Source organism: Cervus elaphus, chromosome 15, assembly GCF_910594005.1.
Source record: "Cervus elaphus chromosome 15, mCerEla1.1, whole genome shotgun sequence".
Lineage (NCBI taxonomy): Eukaryota > Metazoa > Chordata > Mammalia > Artiodactyla > Cervidae > Cervus > Cervus elaphus.
In genome coordinates this window covers 67357821-67376346 of record NC_057829.1, presented here as the reverse complement: position 1 = coordinate 67376346, position 18526 = coordinate 67357821, and the positions used below count along the sequence as shown (strand labels likewise).

At 50.8% G+C, this 18526-nt stretch overlaps 1 protein-coding gene across 3 annotated transcripts in view; it reads left to right on the top strand.

Annotated features, from left to right (window-relative positions):
* Nucleotides 1-18526, top strand: part of SH3PXD2A (SH3 and PX domains 2A) — a 243640-nt gene that overhangs the window by 93072 nt on the left and 132042 nt on the right. For all 3 annotated transcript variants that reach the window (XM_043924906.1, XM_043924907.1, XM_043924908.1), the window contains exon 3: nt 1741-1816. In XM_043924906.1, the coding sequence (XP_043780841.1) occupies nt 1741-1816 (76 nt within the window). The remainder of the gene's footprint in view (nt 1-1740; nt 1817-18526) is intronic.

Below are 18526 nucleotides of genomic sequence, written 5' to 3'. Positions count from 1 at the left end.
GTCTGTATTTGCACGTAGCAGGCAATTATTAAATGTTAGAGAGGTGGACTTACAACATTGGGGTTTGAAAACCCATGAGCCAGCTTTTGTTAAATTTTAGTCTGTGTTCAGGGAAGTGAAAGTTAATAACGGTGCAGTAGTTGTGTTGTTTTGAATGGAATCCAACAACGACCCACCCTTCACGTGTGGGCTCTAAATAGCCTGTGTATGTTGGATTATGGCTGTGCAAGAGAGGATCCTAAAATCATGGGTTAGAACTGGGCAGGCAGGTGGGTAGATGGGAATATGCACACACGGGCATGTCAAATCTGGCATAGGACCACATTTCACCACCTCCAAGGCAGCAGTTTGGTCCAAGTTGACTCCTAAGTGACCTCCTGTTTCCCCAGTGTGGCCCCTTCACTTCCCTGTAGCTCCAGCCATCCTCTGCATGATCCGCCTCTGCCTGGATCCCATTACCTGTACCTCCAGCCCTGCACACTCCTCTCCAGCCTCCACTCCACTGGCTCTTCCCTGCCTGGACCATTCTCCCCCTCCACTGTGGCTCTCTTCCTCACTTCCGTTAGGTCTCTGCCAAATTGCCATCTGATTTGTGAGGCTTCCCTCATGCAATATAAAATCACCGTTTCCTCCTGTTCTGCCCCACCACCTTATCCTACTTCATTTTTCTTTATAGCACGTATCCCCACAACACAGCACATATTTGGTTACTGTGTGTTCTCACCAACTAGAATATAAACTCCCTGAGGGCAGGAACTTCGTCTCTTTTCTTTACTGCCGATTTTCTAAGTGCCCAGCGTTCTAAGGAGACGCTCAGTAAATATTAATTAATATTAGAAAGAAGGGATGAACTTTCAGTCATCATGTGAGGGATCTTCCTCATTTTACTGATGAGGCAAAAGCTTGCAGCCTGGCCCAGGGTCACACAGCTGGGGCAGTGGGTTGGGTCCGACTCTCCACTCCGCCCCACCTCCTGCCCTCACTCGCCTCGGAAGGGAGGCTAACCACACACACACGCGCGCACACACATACAGGGGCCGTGGCTTCGTCCATCCCGTCTCCTGTGTGTTTTTCCAGTTTATACAGAATTTCAGCCCAGAATAGCGGAAGAAAAAACAGCTGTTCTTCCAGAACACTGGAAGCTCTTCCAATGGGTCTGTCCCTGGAAAAACAGCAGCGACCTCAGGGTGGGAAGGTAGGAGATGGAGGAGGGGACAAGGGGCTAGACTTGGTTTTGCAATTAAAATAACATCTGGGTCTGTTTCTGCAGAGCGGTTCTGGAAGGTGGGTGGTCTGTCTGATGTATCAGGTGGGGCCTTCCGCATCCTGGCCCGGGTTGCGGGGCGGGGGATGGGGTTGGATGACGTGTGACTAAAGAGCTTACCCAGCATATGACATATGAAAAAACACTGGGTCCAGAGAAGCCTCTAGAAACCCCACCTGCAGCCTGGCCTGAAATCTTGCTGGCCCCTACCCCGGCCTCACTCAGGGGCATCTCTGGACACCTCCCCCTGCACCCTCAGGCCTCCTTGAGATGGTTCAGACACCCGCTTTGATGCACAGAGAGCTCTGCCTGCGCTCACTCATGCCCCATGTGGTTTGTTAATCGTCTGTGAAATGAGGGATTTGAGGCATCACTCATCCGTGTGAGGGCGGTGGGGCCCGGGAGCAGTGGAACGGAGTTGGGAAAGTGGAGTAGTTCCTGTCTTCTGAATCCTGTCCCTCTGTCTGGCTTCTCAGATGCAGCTTTTGGATAAGTTTCCCATTGAAGGTGGCCAGAAGGACCCCAAGCAACGAATCATCCCCTTCCTCCCAGGTAAGCTTGGGATGGTCCCTGCTGATGGGATGGGGGTACCCTGGAGCAGAGCATTCTCTAGGCCAAGAGAAGGTTGGCAACTCCACCAGAATTCTGGCCGGAGTGGGCCTAGCAACCTGCATATTAACAACCCCCAGGGGATCAGAAGTCTCTGATTTTGAAGGCCATTGTCTTCACGGGGGCCTGTCCTACCTCTGCTGGCCCCAGGCTGTGTAACCTATGAGGAGTTTCTCAGCTCTGGGATTTCAGTGTCCTTTTTATAAAAAGCATAGAGAGCTCAAGTTCTCCCATGAAAGGATGAAAAACTGCAGACTGAACTCTCCACTGGCTCCCATTGTAATCACAGATAACCTTAAATTGAGCACACTTTGCCTCCCACCCTGCTCAAGTCTTCCTGGCACAGTTACCCAGCGAGGCCCTGCCAGCTTACGTAACTCAGCCTGTGAGCTGACAGAGAGAGGATTTGAACCCAGGTCTGTCTGGACAAAAGGCCATTAACCATCACACCATTCTGGAGCAGGTTCAAAGCAATTGATTATGTTGTGTAATCGAGAGGGACTCTCCTGGGGTGTTTCATAACCTGCTATTACTGTGATGTCTTCAATTGGTATAGGAACATATAGCTTACAAAGTGCTTTTAAATTTGTGATCATATACAAATCTCCAAACTGAGGCATGCATTACAATTTCTGCTTGAAGGATGAAGATGCTGGGGTTCAGAGATGTTAAGTAACTGACGATAAAAGTGGCAGAGCTGAGGTGTGAACTTGGTCTCCTGCCCCAAACTGGGCTCTTTGCCCTGAACTGCGTGTGGTACTGCCTGCTGGCTCTCCGATGCCCTGTCTTTCCCCAGGCTGGTGGGCTGGGCTGGTTCCTGGGGAGCTGCCCTCCACTGGTCTTCACCCTCCATGCCCTCCCTGGGCCAGCCTCCAGGATGACAGGGATCAGTGGGGCCATTGAAGTAGCAGGTCTGCGTCTCATTAATCCCTGGCACGTGGCCCGCCCGTGGTTAGTACCTGCTTGTTAACTTGAAAACCTACTGAGGGGCAGCTCCCCCAGAGAGTGGTTCTTCTCTAAGAAATGTACCTCCATCCTCAAAATCAGTGAAAGACAACAGCAGGTATTGCCGCCTGCCCTCACCGTCTAATGCTAAAGCTGTAGAGAATTGATTTAGCTACAAAAAAAGAACCTCTAAACCTACAGAACAGACAAGATGAGAACAAGTCAGTGAGGGTGTCGGGAATCTCAGCCCTGGGCCCCTTCCATGGAGGCAGAAGACTGCCTCCATTTCCCAGCCCAGGAGTTAACGTGGGGGACTTTTGCACCCTGCCTGGCTTTCCACTGAGCCTCGAGGGAACTGGAACATCCGACACCCAGGTTTGTAGTGACCTTAGATGTTGCTCCAGTACAGTCAGATTCTCCGCCCACCAAGGACCTGGGAGCCCAGCTAGGATGCTGTGGACACAAGTGTCCGAGAGCCTAGGAAGCCAGTGCCAGGCCCTGTTGCTGAGTGGACCCGGCTTTGGAGTATGAAGGCTGCCTGTTTATCAAGAAGAACCAGTTTCTCCCCCACTTGTGGCCAGCAACCCAGGGAGAAAGCGCTTCACTGTTATTTACTCACTGGGTGTTTATGAGGGGCTTAGCCTGTGTGGGGCCCAGGAATAAGTGCCCAGGGCCAGGGACTGGGGTGGCTGGGTGAATCCAGGGAGATCTGGATTTGTTTCCTTCATCTAAAGGAACCCTCAAGCTAAGAGAGAGGGAAGGTCTACTCCTTAATCATAGACTCACTTAAGGTAGGATGTGACCCTTCCTATCCCTGTGAAATTCCTTTTTTTTGGCCATGCCACTCAGTTTGCGGGATCTTAGTTCCCTGACCAAGGATCAAACCCAGGCCCTGGCAGTGCAAATGCCAAGTCCTAACCACTGGACTGCCAGGGAATTCCCTGAAATTCCAATTTTGATGGAGAAGGAGCTCATTGTGAGCCCAAGGCATCAAAAGCCTCCTGCTGCAGGACAGAGACCTCTCTGAACTTCAGGTTCCTCTTCTAGGATTGGGGTGAAGAGTAAAAGAATTCATATGAAATACTTTGCACAGTGCCTGTCTCATAGTAAGTACTCAATAAATGGCAACTGTTAATTTAAAAGGCTGCCCCTCCCTCCTACCCCCACCACCACCCAAAATATCCAATTCCTAGGAGAAGGCACTGAACTCGGCCAGCCCCCAAGAGAGGATATTGTGCATCGTGTGTGTTATTGTCTAGAGGAATGAGACTGACTGGCCCCTCATGCCTACCCCATCCCTCCATCCTGAAGGAAGTTTCCTTTTCTTGTGTGTTTCTGCATTTCTCCCCTTCCTTCAGCAGAGCTCTCTCTCCAGATCTTCCCTTTTGCTCACTTGCTCTCCAGAACTTCAGAATGGACATTGTTGGTCATTTGGAATCCCACCCTCAGATCCCCAGGCCCTGTTACTGGCTTTTCCCTCACTCACTAGGAGCTACCTTAACCTTCTCAGGCTTTACTCAGCTCTTAGCTTAAAGAGGAAGGAGAAAGATTGAAGGGAAAAAAAAAAACAACCCAACAGAAGCAGAACCAAGCAAGTAAGGGTTGGAGTGGGCCTGGGGGTTCCCAAGCCACCCTGCAACCCTGAATCGAAGGGGCTCCCCCAGGAAATGAGGGTTTCAGAGAAGGGCAGTGATGAATGTTGCCTGCCTTCGGTCAGGTTCTGGAAAGCAGAGCCTGAGACGAGGGTTCTTAGGCAAGATGACTTCAGAGGACTGCTCTCAGGTAAGCATCCCGGGTCAGTGAGGGGAGCAGCCCCGGAAAGAGGAAGACTCTGGACCGAGGTACGGGGTCAGCTAAGTCTGGCCTCAGCCTGACCCCGTGAGGAGCTCTGGAGGGTGGACCACAGAGTTCTCCCGTCTTAGGGGACAATGTTTATACTCCCCATAGTAGTATATCGGTCACTGTGATCATGAGCCGCCCCCTCTCCCAGCAGTGTGAAATGTGGACAGGTGCTCTTGAGGGCTGAGGGCGTACCCCTGCAGAAGGGGAGCTGTGAGCCCTTAGTAGCCAGCACCCACAGAGCGCAGGGTGGGAGCATCAGCTGGTAAGGGGCCCCGGAAAGGATGCCTACAGGTAGACTGTATTACCTGACACCAGCTGGAGACTCTGTTCCCACCTCCCTGCCTCTGGAGAGGGCGTCTGCAGTCACCTGCTGATTCCCCAGGGCTGAGCCCTGGCGGCGGTGACTCAGCAGAACCTCGGTGCTCGAAGACGCTGAGGTAATCCAGCAGTCGGCGCTCCGGCAGGCAGCCGGGGAGGGCAGCAGCCAGGTTCAGGAATAGCTCCGCCAGCACTTTTCCTTGCCTGGAATTTCAGAGCAAGGGGAATCCAAGGGCAGGAAGCAGGGCGCCCCTGTGGTCTCCAGAGGTGCCTTGATTTTAGCTTTAGAGGTGACTGGGACGTGATGTGCATCTCTGCTGCCCAGGCAGGGGTTCTGGGGGTGTCTTTGGAGCATTAGGCCAGCTGCTGTGCTCTGACTACAGGCTCCTGTCCGGAGGCTCATAGACCTTTGGTGGTTTAGTCACTAAGTCATGTCCAACTCTTGTGACCCCATGGATTATAGCCTGCCAGGCTCCTCTGTCCATGGGATTCTCCAGGCAAGAATACTGGAGTGGGTTGCCATGCCCTCCTCCAGGGGATCTTCCCGACTCAGGGATTGAACCCACGTCTCTTACGTCTCCTGCTTTGGCAGGCAGGTTCTTTACCACTAGCACCACCTGGGGAGCCCTGTAACACTCCTAGGCACTCTATATTCCTCCCCTCCAATTCCACGACCAAACAACAGGATAGGTGGCATTAGTCCCAATTTAAGGTCACATCACTTTCCGTCATCACATAGCTGCTGAGCTGTGTACTCACTGCCCAGCTTCCCCAGTAGTAATATCTTATGTAACAACAGTACAATATCAAACCCAGGAAATTGATGACTCAGTTATCTACAATTACAGACTCCAGAAATTGACTTTTAGTATAATGAGGTAGAGAGGGCTAGTAAGCAAGCATGCCAGCTGATCCTTAGGAAGGAGACGGCGGTTTGACAATCGTCCCTGAGAAGTTCCACTCCCAATCCTGACCTATTGTCATTCACACCTCTAACAGAAAAGTAGGAGTGAACCTTGTTTTATCTTAAGGCTTATTCCTAAAAACTTCTCTATAAATTTTTCTCTTTGGGACAAATCATATCATCTTTTAGGTATCCTAAATGCTATTTTTGTAAAAGAGACACATAATAAACCCTTTTGCAAAGTAGAGCATACTTTTTATTAAAGTAATTCTTTTCTTGGTTTATGTATATTTTTATAATTTGGGACTTCTTCTGAGTTTGCTGGAAGCAGGAAACAGACCCGAGTTTCAGGAAACAGACCTGAAACTCAGAGATTGGTCAACAGTGTTGACCTCAGTATGAGCAGCACTAGTCCACCAGATTTGAGATTTTAGAGTAAGATCTGGGATTTTACCATATTTTCAAGCCAATTACATTAGCTTACCCCAGACTCCTGGATGCCAGCAGAAAACACGAGACTCCTGGGTCAGAGACAAAAGGCTTCATGATGGCATTGCAAGCGGCCTGAGCATCAGCACGTTGGCATCAGCCCCCGTTGCCTCCAAGTCCCATAAGGGCATGGCCCTGTGGGCCCAGAACAATGCCTGCACCTGCAGTGCATTACATTATAGGAGACGAACCAGATCATAAGGAGCCCACATCTTTTATAATGGGCAGTAAGCAAACCTACACCTTTGGCTCTGGAGAGAGACTGTCCCAATCTCCCAAGGCTCTATGCAAACCTGCTGATTGCTCCAGAGCAAGACACTGCCTCTGTCTTTTAAAACTGTTTGCTCTACAAGCACCTTTGAAAAGATAATCCAGAACAAAAGGTGGTCTGTGCTTTGTTGACAAGACACAGAAATGCAAGAGAACCAAAGAGAATTGTCTCACAAGTGCATCTCTGAGGTCTTCTGCTTTGGGGAGGGGTGGACAGAAGTGAAGTTCTTTAGGACACTGGGCCAAGCATGATGGGGTCAGCAGCCTCTCAGGGCAGCCTACTGTTTACATGGAACTCTCTGCCTTGTTTTAAAAGACTATTGTGGAAAATCCATCTCCTGTTGCCCATTCTGGGATTGGAATAGATTTCCTGTATATCTCGAGTTTGCCAGCCCAAGGAGGCTCCTAGGGAGGAAATGATCATTACAGAGTGAAGTAGAATGTGTAGCTGCTGATGTAAAAAGCAAACCACTCCGACCAGGGACCAAGGGGCTTCAGAAGCCAGGCAGCAGAGCAGAAAGAGGTCAACTCGCTTGGCAAAGGCTGTGCGAGGTCTCCTCCCACTTGCAAGCCATCTGTATCTCTGTACGGCTGGTGCTGGCCTCTGAACTTCCAGAAAGCCCCTTCACCCTCATATCAGAGTCAGTCCCACCCACCAGTATACATACTCCCGGGTTGGCGAGGCGTGGAGAAGCTAAATAGCTTAGGAAGAAAAGTGAGCCTATCACCTTAATCAGAGAGGTGCTGCCAGGCTGCCGGCAGCCTCATGACCTCACGAGCTTAGAGGGGTGTATTTTTAGAAAGCAAGCATGCTTCGTCCTTCAGTACCCGCTCACCAGTTTACATGTTGGCCCCTTAGTGAAGAGGCAGTCTGGGGCCCCATTGCAGGGTAGGTGCTGGGTGAATTGCAATCACGGGCTCCGAGTCCTTCCTCTCCCTGTCCCCTGAGAGCCCTGGGCAGGAGATCCGGTGTTTGTTCCAGCTCAGAAGGAAGCAAGGGGGAGGGATGTGTTTAGCTAGAGCTGGTCCGTGGCGTGGGGAAGAGTCAGCTCTCTCCCCAGGCTGTCGGTGGTTCTGCTGGTCCCCAGCAGGCCTGAGAAAACCCTCCCTAAAGGGCCTGGAGGGCTGCGAGGGAATCAGTGGCCCAGAGATGCTGGCAGGTGCTGCAGCCCCCAGGGGAGATGGTCTGAGAGGTTTCTGAGCCCCATGAATGACCTGGGATGGCAGGGAAAGGCAAACGTTCTATGTGATGCAGAAGGAAAAATAGGGTCTGCTGGTAATGCCAGGGTTTCCAAAAGATCAACAAGATTATAGGCCTGAGCAGCACCGTGTGCTGTTTTAAAAGCAACTTTCCTCTACTTCCTCTGGAAGTGCTGAGTCTTCTCTTGCTGTAATTACTGCCCCCAGCCCTCAAAATCATCCTATCACTCTGTAATCTGGGGCGGGTGGTTCCCGGGCCTGTTCTTGGCATCTGGTTCTGAACACTACGTGGAAGAGTGTTCCGTGTTTGTTTCTGCCACAGGTATTAGTTGAGCACCTACTACGTGCCAGGCCCAGCTGTAGGCACTGGTGATGTAGCCAAGAGCAAGGTAGACTGGGCCGCTGTTCTCAGGAAGTTCACCTTCCAGAGGGGGAGTCTGGAAGCAAACCAGTGAGCAGTTTCCGATAGTGATAAGAGCCAGAAAGAAGAGCAGCCAGGTCATGCTACTGGGGCTCCGTGTGTGTATGCATGCTCAGTCGCTTCAGTGACATCCTACTCTTTGTGACTCTATAAACTCTGGGCTCCTCTGACAATGGGATTCTCCAGGCAAAAATACTGAAGTGGGTTTCCATGCTCTCCTCCAGGGGATCTTCCTGACCCAGGGATCAAACCCTTGCCTCCTGTGTCTCCTGCATTGCAGGGATTCTCTACCACTGAGCCACAGGGGACACCCCGCACCTGAGCTTACGTGATCCAAAAAGGCCGCTTTACAGAGGTGACACCTGAACTGAGCCAGACGTGGGCAGATCGGGGCCCAGGGTGCCAGGCTGAGGGGCCAGCAGGCTGAGTGTGACTGAGTGTGGATGTTTAAGAACAGCCGGAAGTGTGTAAAGCAGGTGGAGAGTGTGGGGGTGGAGTGGCCACAGTGAACCAGGCAGACAGGAGCTGCGGAACCAAGGATTCCACAGCGTGTCTGCTGCGGCAGAGCTGCTCAGGAGCGCACGCATGTGTGAGCACGTGAGGTCTGCCACTGTGGCCCAGTCACAGGCCTCCCAGATCAGTTTCTTCATCTGTCAAATGGGTTAATCACGGCTTGGGACGGCGGTGCAAGCATACAGGGCCTAGAACTCACGGTGTGAACTGCCGAGGGAGAGGCTACAGGGCTCCCAGCCTGCCTCTCCTTCCGGCAGCTCGGCTGCGGGACACGTGCTGAGTCAGCGCCACAGAGCAGTCCTAGCTGCGCTTCCTGCTGCTCCCGCCTTCCCTGTGGTCACTTGCGAAGCTGCAGAGAGCTCCTTTCTGAAGAGCTGAAGATCCAGATGGTTGATCTGGGCAGAAAGGTGGGGGGAGACTGAGCATCTCTGGACCTGACGCCGTGATAACAGAGCAGGGTCGCCAGCTTCGCGGCAGCCAGGTCTCCCTGGAGGTAATGAGCTTTGGGGAAGGCAGTCACTCAAGGGCTCCTTTTACTTTTAAATGTCAGCGTGGATCAGGCCCCCTAGTCCTTCCCCCATGTCATTCCCTCATTTCCAGACCAAGGCAAGAGTCAGGTCACTTTGTTACCACGTGCCATGTATCTTCTTGTCCAGAGATAATTCTAGAAGAGAATCAGGCTCTTGAACGTCCACCCCAAACCCTCAGCCCCCAGTGGAGTGTGTCCTGGGGTATCTTCCACAAGAAGCCTCTGATCTAAGCAGAAATGCGTTCTTTGCATGGTCTCAGTCAGCTTGCCTACTATAATGTGCAGGAAAATGTGCCCTGGGCAGGGAGCCAGAGTCCTGGCTTCTAGTGTAACTCTTGCTCATCACTGTGGCGCATTGCACACAGAAAACTAGAAGTTTGGTAGAGCAACCAGGGTCATCTTGCATCTTGCATGTTGGCAAAGTCACCAGAGGCCAGTGACTTCCAGTCTCCGCGACATTCCTGATCTCCCCACTTCTTCCTCTCTAGAAATAAATGGTTTGCTTACCCCATACCCAAACTTTCTTTTTCGAGGGTCACATCCTTTCACTCCTGCTTAGAGGGCACTCTGGTGTGCCCTGGGAGTGGCACTATCAGTAAATGCCGGGTCAGTTACCTGAGCTCAGGTGTGATACAGGTGAGACAGCAAGAGGGCAGCTGAGGCTGGGGAAGAAAGCAGGTGCTGGGCCCCTGGGTGGGTGGGTAGGTGGGGCACCGTGAGAAGCCTGGTCAGTGAGCTTTCAGCGTGGCTGCCACACCCAGCCAGGTTGTGCCATGGTCCTGGGCCAGACTGAGGGGTGAGAATTTGTCCTCAGTGTGGTGAGAGGTCTCTGAAGTTTTTAGGCTGAGGACCCATGATGTGATTTCTGTTTTGAAAGGATTCTCAGCTGAGCATCTGGGATAGACTGGAAGGGAAAGGGAGCATTGGGTGGGGAGACCCATGGAGGCTGGATGGGGCCAGCAAGAGAGGAGGCTGGCTTCATCTGGACTGGGCAATGGTGTGGAGGGAAGTAGGCCTGAGATGTATTTCGAGGAATAGCCAGGAGGCCTCGCTGAAGGACTGGAGCTGGGGGTGAGGGAGGGATCGAGAACGGCTGATGACGTGCAGGTTCTATTGGGGGCAGCCCCGCCCAAGATGCAGACCCAGTTTTCCCAGGACCTTTCCCCCAGCACAGGCCTTGGACTTCACCCTAGGGTCAAAGGAAACTTCCCCCACTCTCTGAGCTAGCTGAAGCCTCTGGCACATATGAAAGATGCTTTGTGGTGGGGAGTCCCACCACCAGCCTCCCTCCCCAGGAGCCTCTGGGCACTAGGCGCTCTGGCTTCAAGGTCCAGGGGTTAGGAGGGGTGGCAGGGGTAGTGGTGGTGCAGGACGAACACTGAGGTCCATTGAGAGGGAGCTCAGGGCCCCCCTTCTTAGGAGGTAAGGGGTGCTGGTGGCAGATCTCCATGGTGTCCCTGGCCTGACCCCTCCACTGCTTGCTCAAGGTCACCCTGACTGGACCCAGCCCAAGGCCAGAGCCCTGAGCCAGAGCTCTTCCCTGGCGAGAACTGAGCTAGCTCTTGGAGACGCCCCAGGCCCATAGGAACTGATGCCCCATTCATCCAGGGGCCGCCTGGCTCTGAGCTGTGGGCCCTGAGAGCACCCCTCCCCGTTCACCTCCACGGCTGCAAGGACTGGTGTCCACTGCGGAGGCCCCAGGATGCCAGGCAGCCCGGCCTCCAGACCACAGTGGGCCTGAGGGGCTGGCATGGCCTGAAGGTGAAGTCTGTTCACTTGAATGCACCTTCAGAAAGCTGAGGAGGAGGCGAGGGCACTGCAAGGGGTGGGCATGGGGCTGGCAGCACTAGCCTCTCCCTACCCTTTAGGGGAAGGGAGGGAGGGAGAAGGGCCACGCTTCTATTTCTCCCCAGGCTGGAGCCCAGGGGCTGGATTTCCACTTAATGAGGACAAACGGGGCAGATCTCAGGGAGAATTTCCAAAGCTGCGTTGCTAAAGGATATACCGTGTGACTCCTCAGCTCTGCCAGCCCCAGAGCGTGATGGTTCCAAACACCAGCTTTGGGCTCAAACACCTCTGTGTTCACACCTGGGTGCTTGTTGTCCAAAACTGTGCTTTTCCCATGACGGAGGCTGGTACATGTTGCATGTCAGCACTGGAGGCCTCACTTCAACCTCTCCACAGCCTAGCCTGTGACCCAGAGCTAGCCTTACTCTTCATCTGTTAAATTCCCCTAGGGCTGTTGAGAGTATCAGATGAAGTGTTATCCATGAAGCATACAGCCAGCACTCAATACTTGATGGTGACTTGGTGAGTCCTAGTTCAGGGCTCGACACAAAAGGCTGAGCTGTCCCTCTCTGCTCCGTTCCAAGAGTGAGGTCTTGCAGGCGGTCTTGTGCATTTCAAGGTTTGCTGTTCAAAATATAACTGGCAGATCAGCAGTGAAGCTTCATCGGAGAGCTCGTTAGATATGCAGAATCTTGGCCCCATGCCAGACCCACTAAGTTACAGTCTGCATTCTAATGAGATGCACAGGGTATTTGTAAGTGTAGGAAAGCTGGAGAAGCACTGTTTTAAGGTCCAGTGGAGCCCTTCGGTAGACTGGCTGATTGTCTTCAGCACTTCCTGGGTGTTTGGTTACATTCAGGCCATTCACGTAATATAAACCACTGGCCCTGTGTTGGTAAGCCAATGTCTGACCTAAAGTAGAGGTGCATGGGAGACGAGGCATCACACCTGTGAGGGCTGGTTCGTCGATCTCACATCCCTACACATACCTGAATTGCCTGCCTGTTTCTGGGTCCCTGTGGAATGGGGGTGTATGTCATGGCACAGCCCTCTTCCCCCCCATCACCAGCCTAACCAGAAGAGTGCTCAAGCCCCAGCCACACTTCATCAGTAAGTCAGAACATTCTCCCCTCCCTTCCAAGAAGGGGTGAAGTTTGGGGCCAAGGTGATTGCTAAGGTTTTTGTTTCAAAAGTTTCTCTGGAGATGGGAGGTGGGAGAGACTAGCCTAGGAACCGTTCGCTGGTGGTTTTGATGATAGCATGGTATCTAAAGTCTACATGTACAGTCGTGTTGTACTGTTAGGAGGGGGAAAGACTTGGGTCTCTTTTAAGGCATCTCCAGCAAAAAGGTAAAGACAAAAATAAATAAATAAAATACAATAAACTAAGATTCTAAAGGAGTATCTTTTGCTCTTTATAAAACAGTTATTGCAGATCTAAATTTCAAAACAAGCAAGAAGAGGAGAGTTGAGACAAGGAGTGACTGGTAATTTGGTGTCTTCTCTGATTGGCAAGTTTTTTACTCTCAGATTCTTGTTTCTGATCTGAAAGATAAATTTATAACTTTAATAGTTGGTAATTGATGAAGATGGCTTAAGTAAGATCTCTGTAGTTGGCAGAGCTCTTCTCTTTAAATAGTAAGGCTTGTTGCAGAAGGAGTTCACACTGAAGCCCGGTAGCCCAGGGGTACTTTTTTGTTGAATTGGCTACAGGAGAAAAGTTGCAAACAGCTTTCTGAGGAACTATGCGTAGGCTTAGAACTTTTAACAAAATTAACAGTTGTAACTGAGAGATTTATATTTAAGGATTATAGCTACTCTTTATTAAGTACATATTTTTGTCAAACTTTGTGCAAAGGGTTTCATGTGCTTATATTCATCTCTTTCAATGACAGCAACCACACTTTGCAGATGAAGACTCACTGGCTAGAAAGGGTTTGCCACCCACACCAGAGTGTTTGCATTTCTTTAGATTTTGTATCAAGTTTCATATTATGTGTTTTTAAAATTATATCAGTTAGAGGTTGGTCAGTGTTGTCCTTTTGATAAAGTGTTCCGACAGTTAAGGTCTTCTCTAGATAACACTTTCTCCCTTTTCACTTAACCTACCCAATTTCAACAAGCCACCTAGTGTTAGATGCTGGAATTGCATGCATAGTACCCAGAAGGAATGACTTCTGCCAGCTGGCTCTGTGAACAAAAATTTATAAAGTAACCATGTAGTAACAATTGTCACAGATAACTATTTTCTAAACCATGGTTCACCAGGGGACTAAAAATAAGAAAGAAATCCCACTTTACCTTTATTTTTCTATGTAACCCTGAAACCAGGAAGTTTTCATTTGGAGCACCAAATAGAACCTTAGGAAATGTCACTTGGTTTTTACTTGTTCATTCATAAAACTGGGTAAGAGAGAAATTCTGAGCCTGCTTTGCTGGCCACAGTTTCTTTTGCTGTGCCTGACAGCTCTTCCAACGTTGAGATGGTTTCCTGTGTATGGTAATGGAAGTACATTTATTCAGAAAGGAATCAGACCTGGCTTTAGTCCCAGCAGTGTGTGACTTAGGGCAAGTCAGAAAATACCTCTGGACTTCAGTTCCTTCTTCCTTGATCATGGGTATTTTGAAAACTGAAGTTTTTGAAGAGCAGGAACCACATCTTATTCATTCAGATCCCCCCATGAGGACAGCTCATAGCACCTCTCTGAGCCTGAGTTTCTCCACCTGTGAAATTCCTGGACTTGATACTGTCTAGGTTTTCTCACACACAGCAGTCTCAACATTTTGTCACCTAATCGCCATTAGGACCAAAAGAACAAGTGCCTAGTGGTGAAATATGCAAAGGGAAAACATTTTAGAGGAACAGAGGTCTTCTAGGCCCACCTCAAATCCTACTGTGTCTGCAGAATGCGTCTGTCTCTGTATAAGGCGAGCTTTGTGGTCCCCCCCAACCCCCATTTCCTCTGGAAAGTGTAGAAAGCCCCCTTGTCTTGAATACTTCCCCATGAAGGGCTCCTGCTGAAAGGCTGCACACACAGCCAAGGCCTTGACCTTCACCTTTGCCCTGACACAACTGGTAAAAGAGTTCTTATCCTCTCCATTCTGGGGGTGGGGGAGTGGAATCTAGCTAGGGTGAGCAGAAATTCAGTGAAACTATAAATAGAAACATGGCCTATAAATAACACTGCCCCCAAATATCTGGAGGCACGAACACTGCCCAGCAGTAGACAGTCACAAATCACTATGGCCTGGGCAGTGAGCAAGCCCTATTGGTCTGCTCGATGTCTTTTGGGATACTTCAGACTTGTTGCTGGGACCTCGTTTTTCTTTCCGGGCTCTAGAATTGCCCTTGTTTGCTGCCCTGGCACCCACCTTCTGCTAAATCTTTTTTGTGACCAGGCGCATTCAATGAAGCAAGGTAACAGTGCCTGGAGTCAGACCTGGCTTTGGCTCCAGGACTTTGTGACTTGGGGAAAGTCAGAAGATACCTCTGAGCTTCAGTTTCTTCAGATCTTCCCTGGGTTGGGAAGATCCCCTGGAGAAGGGAACGGATGCCCACTCCAGTATTCTGGCCTGGAGAATTCCATGGACTGTATAGAATTTTGTATAGAATGTCTGTAGAATGTATAGAACTGTATAGAATGTCACAAAGAATCAGACTCCACTGAGTGACTTTCACTTTTTCTTTGTGAGTGTTTTTAACATAAATAAAAGAAAAAGAAAACAAAGCCCACACTTTCAAAAAAGTAAAATGGAATGGACAAAGGAGGAAATAAGTAGAAAGAACACCAAACCAGAAATCCAGTGTTAATTCTTGACCGAAGCCTGCCTCAACTTACATATGTGATAAGGATCAGACCACCAGCTCTCTGAGCCTCTTTAGATCTGTAAAGTAAGTTAGCTTAGCTCAGTGCTTCTAAGCCTAAAAGTTACATGAGATTCACTTGTGTGTGTGTAAAGGGGTGTTTATTTAAAATGCAGACTTTTACCATTCTCTCTAATTCAGAGGATCTGGGTAAGCCCCAGGAATCTGCATTTATAGTCAATACCCCAAGTATCTCTGATTCAGGTAACCCAGGGACTCTCATTCTGTCAAGAGTAGTGCCAGGCCCTGTATCAGTGACCTACTGCTGCATAACAAATTATCCCTCCCCCAAATTTAGCAGCATAAAACAGTAAACAGTTATTATCTCACACAGTTTCTAAGGCCAGGAGTTCAGGAATGGCTTAGGTGCATGGTTTTGACCTGGGCTCTCTCATGACGTTTTTAGTCAAGATGTCATCTGAAGGCTTGACTGGGGCCGGAGGATGCACTGGCGAGGCGGCTCACTCCTGTGGCTGGCAGACTGGTGCTGGCTGCTGTCAGGAGGCCTCAGTTCCTTCCTAAGTGCGCCTCTGCTTGAGTGTCCTTACCACTCAACAGCTGTCTTTTCACACTGTGAGTGACCCCAGAGCAAGATCAAGAAGGAAGCCACAATGCCTCTTCTAACCTAGTCTTGGAAGTCACACCATCATTTGCAAAGTGTCCTACTGGCCCCACAGGTTGGCCCTATTCACTGTGGGAGGGGACGATATAAGGCGTGAGGACCAGGAGGCCAGAGTCACCGGAGACCACCTTGAAGGCAGACTACCAGAGGCTCCTTTGAGTCCTCGGTTCTGTGAGATGGCGTCAATGGTGGCAGCCCTTTTTGTTGGGTTAGGATTGGGGTAAAAATTGGAAATAAGAAAAACAGCTGAGCTGGGGACTCTGGGGAATGTAAATTTTAAGTGCACACACTACAAAGTCCACCCTGGAACCAGGCTGCCAGCCCAAGTCCTGCCGAGTCCCAGCCTGGCTGCTAACTTGCTCTGCGAAGTCAAGCAAGACATGGCCCTCTTCGTGCTCAGCCTTGACCTCAGAAAGTGCTCAGCCTTGACCTCAGCTGGACACAGTGACCTCCAGGATCTCCTGGTTTTACCCCCCGGGATCTGTTTGGATTGTGGTAGGTACAGATGCTGGTGAGAACACAGGTTTGAGTTTGTGCTATGCGTGCTGCACAGGTGTGTCCCCCTCAGGGTTCAAACTTGAGGGAGAAGGGCTTCAGAAGGGTCTAAGGGGATTGTCTTCCCAGGTGTAAACTGTGGTCTGTGGCCATAAGAGTTCAGGGACGTGTGTTTCTGAAATGTATAATGTCAGTGGCTCTCCTCTGCTGTGTGGCCCATGTGATTGAGCCCCTGTTACCATTGTCTGTTCAAGTACCACATCTCATAACCTCCCAACACATTATACACAGACACACACAGACACACACACACACACACACACACACACACTCTTTCTCTCTCTCATTCCACCAGCCACACTGAACTCACCCTAGCTGGTTTCTTTTATCTCTGGACCTTTGCTCACATTCTTCCATCCTCCTGGAACATTCTTTCCCCTACCCTTACCCTGGTGCATTCCTATCACCTTTCAGGCCTGTCTCCCACTTCTAGGTCCCCATCATAACTGATTGCGCTGCAGCACAGTACCGACCCAGACCGTGTTCTCTGTGAGGGCAGGGGCCGTGTGCTGTGCATACTGTTCACCACCACATCCCAGCCCAAAGTCAATACACACACTGGGGAAAGCTGAATGATTAGTGAGTGAGTGAATGATGCATCCTGACCATGTTCATGGGGTGGAGTAGGGTTGGGATGTACCACCCGGGGAAACATGCACAGAAAAGAAGGAACACAGTCAAAGAATTAAGAGGCCAGGAACTTTCAGACTGCCAAAGACAGAGACTATGACACATCCAGTCCCAGCTCTGCCACTTACTGGCTGTTTGACCTTGGGCAGGTCGCTCAACTTTGCTGACCTTCAGTTTACCTACCTGTAAGATGGGAGTAGAACAGTACCCAGTTACCTAGATCATAGGTTGATGTGAAGATCAACTAAGAGAATAAACACAAAGTTCCCAGCACAGTGCTGTGTACACACCAACTACTCAGCGAATGTGACCTATTATTTATACCATCCTCACCTCCATTGCAGGAGGTGATGGAATCAAGGAAGATATTGGTAGGAGGTTGCTGAAGAGAGTTGATTGTCTGGGCTCAGTTCTATCAACAGAGCCAGAGCCCAACAAGAGCCGGCTTTGGGAACAGTGTCCACCCCAGATTACCAGGCAAGAACCCCTCTGGCTGGCACAGCCAGGCTCGTGGTCATGGGGCAATTATCCAACGGGCCTCCACATCCTGGGGATTTTCCTCTGCTTCAGAGCATCGACAGTGAACCAGGCCTCTCAGCATTGCCCGCTGAACCAGGACTGCCCTGGCCTGCCCCACAGCCTCCTCATCTGGCTGAGCCTTTCTGCTCTGTCTCTTCAAGCCCCAGAGGCCCTGGATCCCTGACTGCCTGCTCCCCGCTAAATCCTCCGTCCCTGCTGTGGGCCATGCCACAGGGAGAGCCTGCCGGGAAGCACTGCCCAGCGTCCCACCGTCCCCTTTCCTGAGGGCAGCCTCCCCTGGCAGGGAGGAGCTGAGACTGCCAGGGCTGAATAGGGCCCTTTATTCCCGGGCTCCCAGAGGGAGGGTGCTGAGCCACTGCCCACCACGCCCGCTGCACCCACACCCACACGGAGTGGGGGACCGCCTGGCCCTGATGCTGGGCTCTGAGCTAACCACACTCTCTGGCCCCACTCTGTCTGGATCCTGGAGGGTGAGTCCATCCCCACTGCGGCCCCGGTCTGGTCCAGCAGGCCCCAGTGTGTGTGGGGTGAGCTATGTATACTAGTGTGTGTGTGTGTGTGTGTGTGTGTGTGTATGAAAATAAGAGACAGTCTGGAGCAAAAGTGTGTTAACACACACACTCACACTTATGCAGAAGCAAATGTCAACCAAGGTCCACTGCCTGCCAGTCCTTCTGCTGGGCCCTAAGGATACAGTTAGTAAAGGAGACCCCACATAGGATCTCACTGAAAGGCAAATAAAGAGGCAAGATCACTACAAATCTCAGTGAAATCTAGGAGAGAATCAATCAAGCCCTGGGAGAGGGGGGCAGAGTGGTCTGCCAAGGCCTCGCAATGATACACAAAGGATAGAAGGCATTCGCCATGCAAAGGGCAGCGGGAATTGTCCCAGGAGAGGGAATGGCAGGCATTCAGGCCCGAGGTGAGAAGGCTCTGGACGTGTTTGTGGTGCTAATTAAATCCCCGCATGACTGGCGCTGGCCTGGGAAGATGAGATGGAGAGAGAGGCATGAGTCAGATCCTGCTGATTGCGTTGAGGAGTTTAGATTTTATTCTCAGTGTGCTGGGAAGAGACATGCAGGATCTTAGTTCCCCGACCAGGGATTGAACCCTTGCTTTTGGCAGTGTAAGTGTGGTGTCCTAACCACTGGAGCACCAGGGAAGTCCCAGGAAAGATTTCATTTGAAAAATGTTTGGGCTTCTGGGTGGAAAAAAGGACTAGG